The 12,984-nt window shown below is 39.1% G+C and overlaps 1 protein-coding gene across 1 annotated transcript; it reads left to right on the plus strand.

Moving 5' to 3' along the window:
- Positions 1-727: 727 nt before the first annotated feature.
- On the plus strand, positions 728-12,217 carry LOC114459799 (zinc finger protein 492-like; the record flags this gene model as incomplete). Its single annotated transcript, XM_028441949.1, has 3 exons — positions 728-783; positions 7,477-7,724; positions 11,390-12,217. Coding segments are annotated over exons 2-3 (1,062 nt in total), but the record flags the coding sequence as incomplete, so codon positions are not given.
- Between the last annotated feature and the right edge of the window lie 767 nt (positions 12,218-12,984).

Genomic DNA, 12,984 nt, shown 5'->3' on the forward strand with positions numbered 1-12,984 from the left:
TCAATGCTCTCCGCTCCTGTCCTCCCATGTTATGTGATTGTCTTTTCAATGCCTGCTTTAATGATTTACTTTCCTTTTTTAAAAATAAAAATAAAAAAGCAAATAAACATTTTTTTAAATAAGGTAAAAGCAACTGCAGATTTAATGTGCTCTACAGTGACTTTACTCTCACTGCTCATACAACATTTCTTAATTAGATCTTTCTGTAACTACTTTATTCACTCTTAAATCACCATTAAACACATTTATTCTGACTGGTCTGTCAATAAAGTTTATAAAAAGTTGGTTGTGACGTCAGCGCAAAAGTTGAGAGTGGTTGCCAGGTTGAGTATTTTCCCGCTAAATGTGAGATTATAAAATATTGTGATCAAACAGTTTAACGTTGGTTAAAGGTGATTTATGTTTTATTGGATGATGAACGGACGGTTGGTTTTTGGGGCATTTCCGTGGATATTCAACATATTTCATGCGGGGAATTGTCGGTTTTATCTGGCAACCAGCTAGAGTCAGGAACAAAGCAGTAAAATGGCGGACGGACAGAGCTGGATGATGACTACCGTCAAACTGGAAGAAGAAAAAGAAATATTGTGGAGGGAAGTGAAGCTGAGTATGAGTGAGACGGACAGTGATGATGATGATGATGAAGGCTGCAGGAGGAAATCTGTGCTGGAGGAGCTTCGTCATCCCGACCATGTGTGGGACGGAATGTTTGCTCCAAAGATGGAGAAAAGCGGAGAAGAAGAAACGGAGGAGTTTTCAGATGTGTGCTCTGTGAAGGAAGAGGTTAGAACACTCCGTGTGTTTCCATTCATTCACTCACTCACTCACCACATTCATCCGCTGTTACACACACACTGGAGACTAGTTTAACTGGTGACCCACTTCATTCACACTCACATTTCTCTATCAATATGTGACGATGTAAAGGTGGAACAACCTGTGTGTACTCAGTGGAACACAGAGAACAAACTACAGAAAAACACACTTTATGTTAATGAGCTAAGGAGTGGGCAGGGACCGTCTACAAAGTCACACCCCCAAAGGAAGCGTCAACAATAACACCAATAACCCTGTGGACAGTCTTTATTAGGGCTCTCTATTTACTACAGCAAATATAGTTAAGAAGATACTTTATCTGATTTATGTTTTCATAAATATCCAGTATTAGTGTCATTAATTAGCAATAACTTAAAGAAATGAACTGTAGTACATTGAAAACCTCATTAGACCAGTGTGCTCTGTCCCAGTTAAACACTTTTTGAGTGAACCTCAGCCTTTTGTTCAATGACACACAGCTCACAGCCCATGTCCCCTTCATTGGCTGCTCTGGGGATAAACTTATGAACGGCCTTTAAGTAAGAATGTGCGATATTTTGACAAAAACATCCTCACCGGTAAAAATGTCATCCCACAATAGAAACAATAAATGCCCATGTCGGAAATTAGCGAGGGCCACGGGCCATTTGTCCCTCACTTTAGCCAAGAATGCCCATAAAAACCTTGTTCCACGGGCCAAAACTGCCCACAAGTTTGTTGTCAACAACTTAAAATTCTCTGGAGCAGAGTGCTGTTCACGGGAGCTCCGCAGCAAAGGTTCCACGGTTATATTTCACGTGTTCACAAGATAAAGCTGGTCCCATTAGTCTAATGTAACTATTGAGATTATTACACCAAAACATACTGAATGATTAAATCATCAAGCTTGATTTGGTTGAATGTATAGTTGAACGAGACCCATGATACCCCGCAGTGCCAAATTGTAACGGTTCCTACTATACTACACAACGGTACTACCGGTGCCAGTTTCAGCTACATAGTGGTTGCCTCTACTTTCCTCCCGGCTTCTCACTGCACAGTCTAAGCTCACTGCACGCTATTCACTTGAAAACATACCAACATGGCAACCGGATTCCACAGCTGCTGAATGATTGGCTGTTTGCCTGTCACTGGTGACGTCCGAAGATATGATAGGCTGTTTCCACAAGCGCAGCAGTCAGTTGTAGGGATATAACGATTCACTCAACTCCTGATATGATTCGATTCACGATACTGGGTTCACGATGCGATTCTCTCACGATTTATTTTACAAAATGGGACTGTAGACAAATGATGACTGAAAAATATTCCTTTATTTTTTTGGGGGAAAAAACTAGAAAATGCTGTGCTATTTTCATTTTATTTTTCATTGTCAAAAGAATCCCTTGATAAACTATTCAAAACAATGCAATTTAACTAAAAATAAATCTTGAATGAAATAAATAAAGGAATATTACAAATGAAGAAGAAGCCTATTAATTTAAATTATGGTTCTATAGTAAATAATTAAAAAAAACTGCACAATAGTTCTTTTTTTTTTTAAAGTGCAACTGAAAATGTATTTTGTGCCTTAACAATTGGACTTAAAAAAAAATTGTACTGTATTTAGGTCAGATATTTGTTTGAACCAGCAGAGGGCGCTGGTAACCCAGTGGTCGGTTGGCATGCAGCTAATCCAGCAGTGAAGAAGAGATGCAATGCGCTAGCAGACAGAGCTAATAGAAAAACGTGACTTTTACAGATATTCACGTAATATTACAGATATTCTTTTGGTGCTAAATCATGGTAACACTTTAGTTTAGGGAACACCTATTAATTAATGTTTAATAGGTGTTCCCTAAACTAAAGTGTAACCGGAATCATTTATGAACATGTTTAAGAGTAGAAGGCGGCCGGAAAGAAAGTAGTAGCAGATTCCACCCGCCGCCAACACTTTTAGACAAGAGAAGGATAAATATATATATATATATATATATATATATATATATATATATATATATATATATATATATATATATAGCGCCCTCTGCTGTTTAAAAAAAGTACTGCGATTCAATTTTCACAGTATCGATGTGAACCGTGATACCTATGAATCGATTTTTATCTGCCTTGCGATTAATCGTTACATCCCTACATACAACCAACTTTTATTTCGAATGGGGGTTGTTTAAAAATTCCAACTAGTTAATTTTCTTCAATATCAGTAATCCCATGGTAGTTAAGGGTATTGAATGTAATATTTGACTTTGCTGCTGTATTGCAAATACATTGAACTTAATCTTTCTGTTCATAACATTATAAATACTTGTCATGGATGTTTGTGTGCATTTCATTTGTAGTGTCCTTGCATGTAGTCTCCACCATGGTTTGCTGTACTGCATGGGGATGCTCAAACCGCTCCAAAAAAGGAGTAAAAATGTATGGCTTCCCAACCGATCTAAACAGGAGAAAGAAATGGATAGCCCAAGTCAGCAGGAGTGATCTAAGAAATCATCATTACAAGTATAAATAACTCTGTTAGGGAATCCTATTCAAACACTTCATTCAAACTTTTTCCACAAATAACACAATTGAAAAGCGTTCTGTTAGATTAAAAAAAAGATATGTAGCCTATGTGCATAGATAAAACTGAGTTGAGTGTGTGAAGTAAACTCACGTTATTCTACAGGCACATTTTGTGGCAGACCAGTTTGTTAGGACACCAAAGGGCTCCCTCTGCCATGGTCATAATTAGCTGAGTTTATACATGATATTTACAGTGAGCTTAAAAGCTTAACAATTTCAATCCATAAGTTACCTTTTTGTTTAAGCTTGCTGTTTAGAAATCTCAAATATGCAGTATAAATTCATAGCAAAAAATAGCTTTCTGCATTGTTGTTGTTTAACGTAGCTCGTACTCCAAAAATCCATTCCTCATTTTTCACTCATCAGTGTACAATCATGTCCTAAAGTTATATTTAGTTAATTTATCTATAAAGCAAAACATGTCTGTGTGCGTGCGTGTGTGCTTCTCTCTCTGTCTGCTTTTTTCAGCGCTGTGCTGAGAAGTTTTTAACTTTGAGAAGCAGTTTACTACTTGTTTGAATATTCTTGTTAATGTTGATGCAATTTAGAACAGAAACTTGAACAGTTTGTTGCTTAATGCGCATCTGACATCACATTATATTCCTCTGCTTATTTAAGTTCTGGGGAATGGACTATTATTCATGGTTTTTTGTTTAATTATATGATTATATATATTTATACTCAATAATCCTGTTAATAAAATGTATCTTCAGTCAGGCCAACCTTTGTCAAAGTTATTTTCAGGTCAAGGATGAACAGTTCTCATTCATAATATTTCATGAGATGTCTCACTTCATTTTTTACTTGTTCTTGTTCTACATCCCCTGTTTTTATTATTTGTTAAACTAGTACAGTGCCCGTCGGAAGTATGCATATTAGTGGGAGCATAAGGGGTATAATTGCGGGTGCAAATGTGGGTGCAATTTTCCTGGTTTAATTCTATGGGACATGTGCATGATAAATGTGTTTGTTGTTTGTTTTTTTACTCACTTTTATATTTTTTTGTTTGGTGTATTTTTCTGTAATGTATGTTTTTTGGAGTCATGTGTATTTTTGTATCTTTCTGTTGTTTTTGTTCATTTTTTGTATAAATATTGTTTTTGTTGCCATTGTAGTGTGATTCAGGAGTCATTTTGTGTATTTTTTGTATAAATATTTAGTTTTGTGTATTTTGAGTCATTTTCATATTTTTGTTGTACTGTAATGTATGTTTTTTGGAGTCGTGTATTTTTTATTCTTTCAGATGTCTTTTTGTGGATTTTTTGTGTTTTATTTTACTCATTTAGTATATTTAAATAAATAAATACCGTGTGTGTTCCGTGAAATGTTTGAGACGCTGATAACCAAACTCCATAGTGATTGTAGCGCCAATCAGAAAAGTAACAAAACTGCGCAAAACAAAATGTAAAGCTCCAAACTACATGAGTAAATAAGTAAATTTAAGTATTATCTACAATTCGGCTGTCTTTTTAAAGAACAAAAATCATTTTTACCTTCGAACCGAGTGGTCAGAGATTAGCTTCCATGCACGGCACTACACAGAATCCGCAGTTTTCCAGATGGAGTATTGAACGGGTTGAGGTCAATACCGACTCAAGTGGAACAGCGCGTTACTGAGCAACAGTTATATGGTTTAAACAATGGAAAACTTGTCTGCAACAGACTCATCAGTGGCTGACGGTTTCAAATGATCTATTCAGAGAGCTCCCGTGTTTTCGGTCTAAACTATCTTCTTCTCTCCCACTCATGTGTTTACAGTCCATGTCTGCTTTGCTGTGTGTGCAGCGATTGGCTCTGGCCGCACACGTGACTCTTGCTCGGGTGAGAAGCTGTGCAGTGAAATAGATATAGATGGTGCGCTAGCGCCCCCTCACATTCTGAAGTCAAAAGCTGCCTTCCAGAAATGAAATAAAATTTAAAAAAAACCTTTTGAAATGACCAAATTACTGCAAAATAACAGATGCACAAACTCGGGGTATTTTGAAGCCGTCGACAAATTTTCAGGTCAAACGGGCACTGCGTCGGGGAGGTATTTGCTCCACACACATACCCACACACACACGCATACGCATACAGACATTCCTTGCTTTTACAGATGTTCCTTTTTTTAATTGAGACTTGTGCCATTTGTTCTCATCACTGTGTAATTTTTTATGATGTAAATTGAGGGAGCAAATATCGGCTCAAGATAATCGGCAGTTCGTATCGGTCATTGGCTAAGGCTGATGGAAAAAAAAAATCAATATTGGCATCGGCTTCCGCCCTAAAAAACCCATATCGGTCGATCCCTAGTTACAGGCTGCAGTTTGCATCTGTCCCTCCCCGTTTTGTCGGCATGAATCACTCTCGGGCCAACGGAGAGTCGGCTCATTTGTTATAGGAGGAGATCACATCCCTGCTGCGCCGAAGAGCGATCTTGGTGGTCCCTCCCGCTCGGTCTCGGGAGGGGTTCTATTCCTGGTACTTCAGGATGCTCACAGGTCACTGCGTCTGGTGCGACAGGGCGATTGGCTCACGTCTGTTGACCTCAAAGATGCGTATTTCCATGTTCCAATATATCCCCGTCACAGAAAGTACCTGCGGTTTGCTTTTCGGGGGGGGTGTTACGAGTACCGCATTCTCTCTTCCAGCAGTTCTTTGTGCGCTGCACGGATGCTGTGATCGCTCTGCTGAGGAAGCGGGGCATTCGCCTGGCTATGTGCCTGGACGATTGACTGCTTTTGGTACAGAGGTGGAGGCCAGGGTGCACACGCACATTCTGCTGGATCACCTGTCAAATCTGGGATTTGTGGTGAATGCGGAAAAGAGCGTGTTGTCCCCTACACAGGAAATAGTTTTCCTGGGTCTGTCCCTGCGCTCAGTACCGTTCACCAATCGTCTTTCACCGGAGTGGGTGAAGACGTTCGGGGCATGTCTCAAATTTGTTCTAACGGGCAAATCTGTTCCGTTCAGATCAGGTTGATGGCTTCGGCCATCCTCGTGATCCGCCTTGGTTGCCTTCACATGAGGAATTTCCAACTGTGGGTGGCCTCACATGGGCTCGATACTGTGCGTCGGGGCACATGGAGGGTTTTCGTTACGCCAGAGTGCGTTCCGCGGGCTTCCTGACGGACGGGGTACCTAAGGGCGTTGTTATGTCCAGGAAGATGGGACTTAAGAGGGCGGGGGCTTGCTGGGATGCGATCCTCCAGTGCGCTCACATAAATTACTTGGAACTGTCAGCGGTGTTCCTCTCGCTGATCCACTTCCTTCTGTCTCTCAGGGGACTTCATGTCCTGGTGAGGACGGACAAGTTTGTGCGATCCGCACAATGGAGATGAAGAGGAGCCTCAAGGCTGTTTTATGCTTGACGCATCAACGTGCTGCGTGGAAATGTGACGCACGGAATCCGCATGAAACAACGCATGTTGCATTTATACTATGTGCCGCTTCCGCTACCAAACTGCAGGGGGCAGTGTATTACACAAACACGGTACAAAAGTACAGTAGAAGAAGTAGCTGTTGTTAACAACATGGCGGCGATGGCTAGACTGTGTGTCTACTTCTCCTATTTCTCCTTGAAGAAGAGGAAATTTGTTGTCCTTTGTTATTGCTGAGACGGAAAAGAAAGCGAAGGTGGTCGACTCGTCCTTTAAATCGTTGGAGCCAACCTTCCAGGAACTCCAGTCCCTGTACCACATTTGTTCCTGGCTGATGCTGCATTTCCTCTGCAACAAAACGTGATGTGCCAATTTCCAGGTATACTGTAAATCTATTGGTGATCATGTTAAAAACATTTTTGTATGTCAACTGTTAATACAACATAATTTGTTTCCCAACATGGTTTTCTCTCTTTCAGTGTATAACCTGAACATTGGCAAAACATTGTTTTTAATAGTATTCGTAGAGTTGTATACTTATATATTCTGTGTTTTTTATTTTTATTGTGAAATTTCCTTTCTTGCAACTCATTTTTCCCTTTTTTCTATCTGTATTGTGTACAGGCGCATGTATGCATATATATATTCCTGTTTTTCTGCTGCTGAAACTGCAAATTCCCCATAGTGGGATAAATGAAGGACATATCATCTCATCCTCATCTCATTGTACTTACAGGAAAAACCTCAGCGATGCCCAGCAAATCTACAACTACATGCTTCCGGAGGGTGATAAAGAACAGCTTCGGTATACTGGCAGCACGATGGGGAATCCTGGGACGATCAATGGAATTCCACCCACAGAAAACTGAAGACCTGTGTAGCTCTGCACAATTATTTAAGCAGCACAGATGCTGCCAACTCCACGACAACCAGTTCCATCTCTCCCAGATTCACAGAATCCTCTACACACACGGGGGTGATCCTGTGAGTGGAGGGCAGTCGTCATTAAAATTATCGTTATCATTACCACCAACATCACTAATATTATTATCATTATTATTATTATTATTATTATTATTATTATTATTATATATAAATCGGGTCTTTGTACGAAATGTATTTAACCACATACAATGAATGCTGATATTGTATTTAATTTAATCTATTATTATAAATCAATCCATTAATATAATGATGTAACACCAAAAAACGTTGTCCTAACAGCAAGAATGCATGCAACCATGGCCGTTGCCGCGAATTTGAAATACTTTATTAATCCCTGAAGGGACGGCAAACAACAAAAATGTGCAAAAGCAACACAGAAATGCAAGAATAACAAGACAAAGGCCACTGTATAAAAGCAAACCCGATGGTTAAACAGTTTTAAGTGAAAAAAATACAAAGCCCAAAACACTGCGAGAAGTGCAACCAAGGCATCGGCATGTAACACAACACTATTTATTTATTAAGAACTTTAGAAACAGAGGTTCAACGAAGCAGCAGCAACACAGAATCCAGAAACAAACACACAGCACCTTTAAACACTGAATAGCAACTAAGCTAACAAGTCACGGATTACATTGAAGTCAGTTATATCAGCCATTTCACTCCCGTCCATTCAAAGCCTAACAGGGAGAAAAGACACACAGACACACAAATCTTCCCCCTGCATCAGCGCAGGAGAAACACAAAAGCAACCACAGCGGACCGCAGACCAACATAGGGCTAGCGACTCCAACGAGGTCGACATCAAAAACAACCTCAAACAGGACTAAAAGATTATATTATAATTAAGATAACATTATATTGAAAATGTATTCTAGATAATAGTTTGTTTTAAAAAGCACCAAATTCTATAGGTCCCTATAATTATAGGGCTCATATTTCTTAATCCTTAACCAAAATCTATCTTATGCATTATTCAGGTTTATATCCAATCACCCACTTCTTGCATTAAATTATATATAATTTAAAACACTTAACTTGTGTCTACAAATATGACATAACACAAATCATGACAAACAAATCAACATATTGATTACACACAAGAAGCTTCACAAAAAACAGAGAAAAAAACAAATACAATTGAATAGCTAGTTGTATCTATTCATTCTCACTGGCACACAAAAACAACAAAATACAGCGCTTCAATTCAATATTGGCTGATTCATTTCTTACTATGTTGACTTAATTCCTAAATCTTTTCTCAACAAAGGATTACCTTTACTTTTATGAATTCATTGCATATTCAATTCATTCTCATCTCTTTTATTCCAAATTTCACCTTTCCAAATATAATTTCAAATTCAACTATAGGCATAATTCATGATAAAGTGACCAACCTTTATCATGAATTATAAAGGTAGGACTTACATTCTGTAAGTCCTACATTGACTTACAGAATGTAGGAAAAATGGGTCCTTATTCCCAATTCTTGCATGGATATTGAGTCCACAAAACCAGTAAATTGCCATTCTTTTCCTTACTTAAGTAAAGTTATCTTTTATTTTTCATTGTTCAATAATTCAATTTCTGTCATAATTTAACGGGAGAATTTAGAAGAAACTGTGAGGGGGTTTTGATGAAAACAGACTAAAAACTGAGGAAATGGAGTTGTGCCGATTGAAGTAATTTGTACAGACTAAAATGAGAGCAGAATGGTGTAACCAATAATGAGAACCACTGATGGAAAAATATTAAATTTTATTACAAATATTCGAATGTGTTAAGATTAAAAAAGTGACAAAACTAATTAAAATTGGGAAGGCCAAGGAGAGGTCCAGATTCCTCCACTAGGAGCCACTGTGGGTCTGCAGGAGGCGAAGGGGTAGCGCTCCCCAGTCCTGGGGGCTCCAGGTTCAGGCCGAGTCCAACGGAGTACTCTTAGTAGAGCACGATCACAGACACGAGAGACTACATATAGGATGCCGTAGGCCGATGTGCAGAGACGAGAAGGAAACTCTACCTGGTGTGTAAGTCAACCCTGAAATCAACCAAAATGTTGATTTCAGGGTGACCGCGGGTCCTTCAAGAGCCTTAAAAAGTCTTAAAAATATATTTGAAATAAAAGGACTTAAAAAGTATTTAAATAATGTCTCGTGAGCACAGAGTGAACTCTTCTCATCCCATTCCATCTCATACACAGCACAACCAAAGGGTTTTTTTCTTTTGCAAATCACACCATTTACCAGTCAGGCTCATGTCAGTACTACAGACAAACCGAACAATTATGGTAATCAGAGCTCAATCCCCGCAGAAAGTGCGCTCCGCTTCCCCCCAGCGCAGCAGCACACACACACAAAAAGAAAAGAGTGGTGTGCACAGCTGTCCTTGATCTGAACTGAGACAGGCTTTATTCATCTACTGTTCATCTACTCAATTCTTTTTCTGTACAAGAACATGGATTATCCTTATATTTGATGCGTGGATTATGTTAATACATCCAATGTCTCATGTGCACACTGCGCGCCTGTGTTAGACGTGTGATTGTTTCCTCGTGCGCTGATCTGATGTTGACATTAACAGTTGTTTGTTAATAACAGCAGCTTACCACTAAAACAAGTGTGTAATTTGTATGAGGAAAAAAAATAGGTTTTAACTGTCGATTTTGTGTCAGGCTCTGATATAAATACCTGATGTCTGTCGGACACCTGTAGGTTTCAGTTTTGCTCTGTCTGGTTCTGGTCAAAGTTTGAAGGTTCATATCTTAAATAGTTTGTGTTTAAATGCAAATCAGCACCACAAAAAGCCAAAAAAAAATATATATATATATATATGTGTCTCTCTTTCTTTCTCCTCGTCTTCCTCCACCTGCTCATTCATTCTCCGGCTCCACTGCACAAAAAGTGGGTCAGATTGGAGCCACATACCATTAACACTGGAGTCTGATACAGGTCACATGTTAAATGGTAATGTGAACGGACAAATAAAAAATTGGAATTGAGCATTAACACTTAACACTTGCAGTGTGAACGCAGCTTCTGTCTCTCTCGCCTCTGCGTTGTCACCTGACGACAACCCATTCAATACTGACTGAACACGTGTGCTCCTGGACATAGAATCATGTTTAGGCATAAATTAATCATATTTAATATTTAATCCGTATCTCCTATATAAGTGCATTGCATTTTTTTTATTATTATTATTTTTTAATGACTGCATTGAAACTGATACCGTTGCATTTTTATGACACTGCGGGTATACGGTATTACCGCCCAAGCCTAAGCTACAGTTACAAGCAGCAACTAGCAACACAATCAGAAGGAGGTCATCAGTTTGATAGGTCACCATTCAAAGTACAACTTGTCTGTTTGCTCCTTTTCAACAAACCAATCTGAGCTTCTCCTCATATTTTCTCCACGTTATTTAATAAGATGTAAATAAGCTTCAAATCCCTTCATTTGATCAGAGACAAGTGCTAATGTCCATCCCTGCTACTGAGCTGTGGAGGCAGTGATGCTTTGGTCAATGTTCTGCTGGTACACTTTGGTTCTTGACATCCATGTGGATGTTCTATTGAAGTTGAGCTCCTACTGAAGCCTAATGCTATGTCTGATCCATCTTTAACAGCCACTGTTCTTTCTAGGAACACATTTAGAAACACATGTTTGTTTGGTTCCTTCTGTGTTTAATCTCTAACTGTTCTACAGGACTCTGGAAGCCAGAACAAAGTGACACCTCAACGTTCTCAGGACAAGAAAGCTCAGCCACAACAAAGAAACAAATCTAAGAGAAAAACTTCAGAGCAAAGAGTTCAACAGCAGAGACAAGGTGGAGTTAAAGCACATACATGTGACCAGTGTCGAAAGGCCTTTACCGTGAAATCACACCTCACTGAACATCAAAGAATCCATTCTGGATCAAAGCCATTCAGCTGTGACCAGTGTGGAAAGGCTTTTACCCAGAATTCTACCTTAATAAATCACAAAGTCGTTCATACTGGAGTTAAAAAGTTTGAATGTGAGGAGTGTGGAAAGAATTTTAGTCAATCTGGAAACCTCAGTCAACATGTCCTCATTCATCGTGGAATCAAAGTTCATAGATGTGAACAGTGTGGAAAGACTTTTACACGAAGATCAAATTTAACGCTGCACATACAGACTCACTCCAGAACAGAGTTGTATCACTGTGACCACTGTGGGAAAATATATAAACAGAAACAAACCCTCACTGATCACCTGAGATCTCACACTGGACATAATGTGTGTCCCTGTGACCAGTGTGACAAAGTTTTTACAATATATCAACATTTGAAATCTCACCAAATCAGCCACTCATCAGAAAGACCTCATAAATGTGACACATGTGGAAAATCTTACAAGAGCAAATCTAACCTTAATCACCACCAACGTGTTCATGAGAAGAATGTTTTCAGATGTGACGAGTGTGGGAAGACCTTCAGCACTTCATCTGTTCTCCACTCACATCTCTGTGTGGATGGAGACATGGAGCAGGAATCATCTTCAGATCCCAGCGACACACGGATGGTGACGACACCTTCTGGTTCCAGTGTTGGACTGAAGAACCCAGAGATCAGGCTGCACAGGATTCCAACATAAACCTGCTGTCAGCTGGAAAATGGACACCAACAGTTCAGGAAGTTGTTGATCTTTGAAGGTGTGGTCTGAAAGAAAAGATCAATACAATGATCAGTTGGAAAGGAAGCAGGAAGAAGTTTCCCTTTGTTCACTTTCTATACAGGATATACATTCTATAGCTTCTGTATTCATACATGATGTACAGTGGGAACAGAAAGTATTCAGACCCCTTTAAATTTTTCATTCTTTGTTTCATTGCAGCCATTTGCTAAAATCAAAAAAGTTCATTTTATTTTTCATTATTGTACACTCAGCACCCCATCTTGACAGAAATAACCAGAAATGTAGAAATTTTTGCAAATTTATTTTAAAAAAAAAACTGAAATTTCACATGGTCCTTTGCTGTGATACTCATATTTAACTCACATGCTGTTCATATCTTCTGATCCTCCTTAAGATTGTTTTGCTCTTTCATTGGTGTCCAGCTGTGTTTAAATAAACTGATTGGACTTGATTAGGAAAGGAACACACCTGTCTATATAAGACCTTACAGCTCACAGTGCCTGTCATAGCAAATGAGAATCATGAGGTCAAAGGAACTGCCCAAGGAGCTCAGAGACAGAATTGTGGCAAGGCACAGATCTGGCCATGGTTACAAAAGAATTTTTGCAGCACTCAAGGTTCAGAAGAGCACAGTGGCCTCCATA

This window comes from Gouania willdenowi, unplaced genomic scaffold (assembly GCF_900634775.1).
Source record: "Gouania willdenowi unplaced genomic scaffold, fGouWil2.1 scaffold_346_arrow_ctg1, whole genome shotgun sequence".
NCBI classification, from domain to species: Eukaryota; Metazoa; Chordata; class Actinopteri; order Blenniiformes; family Gobiesocidae; genus Gouania; species Gouania willdenowi.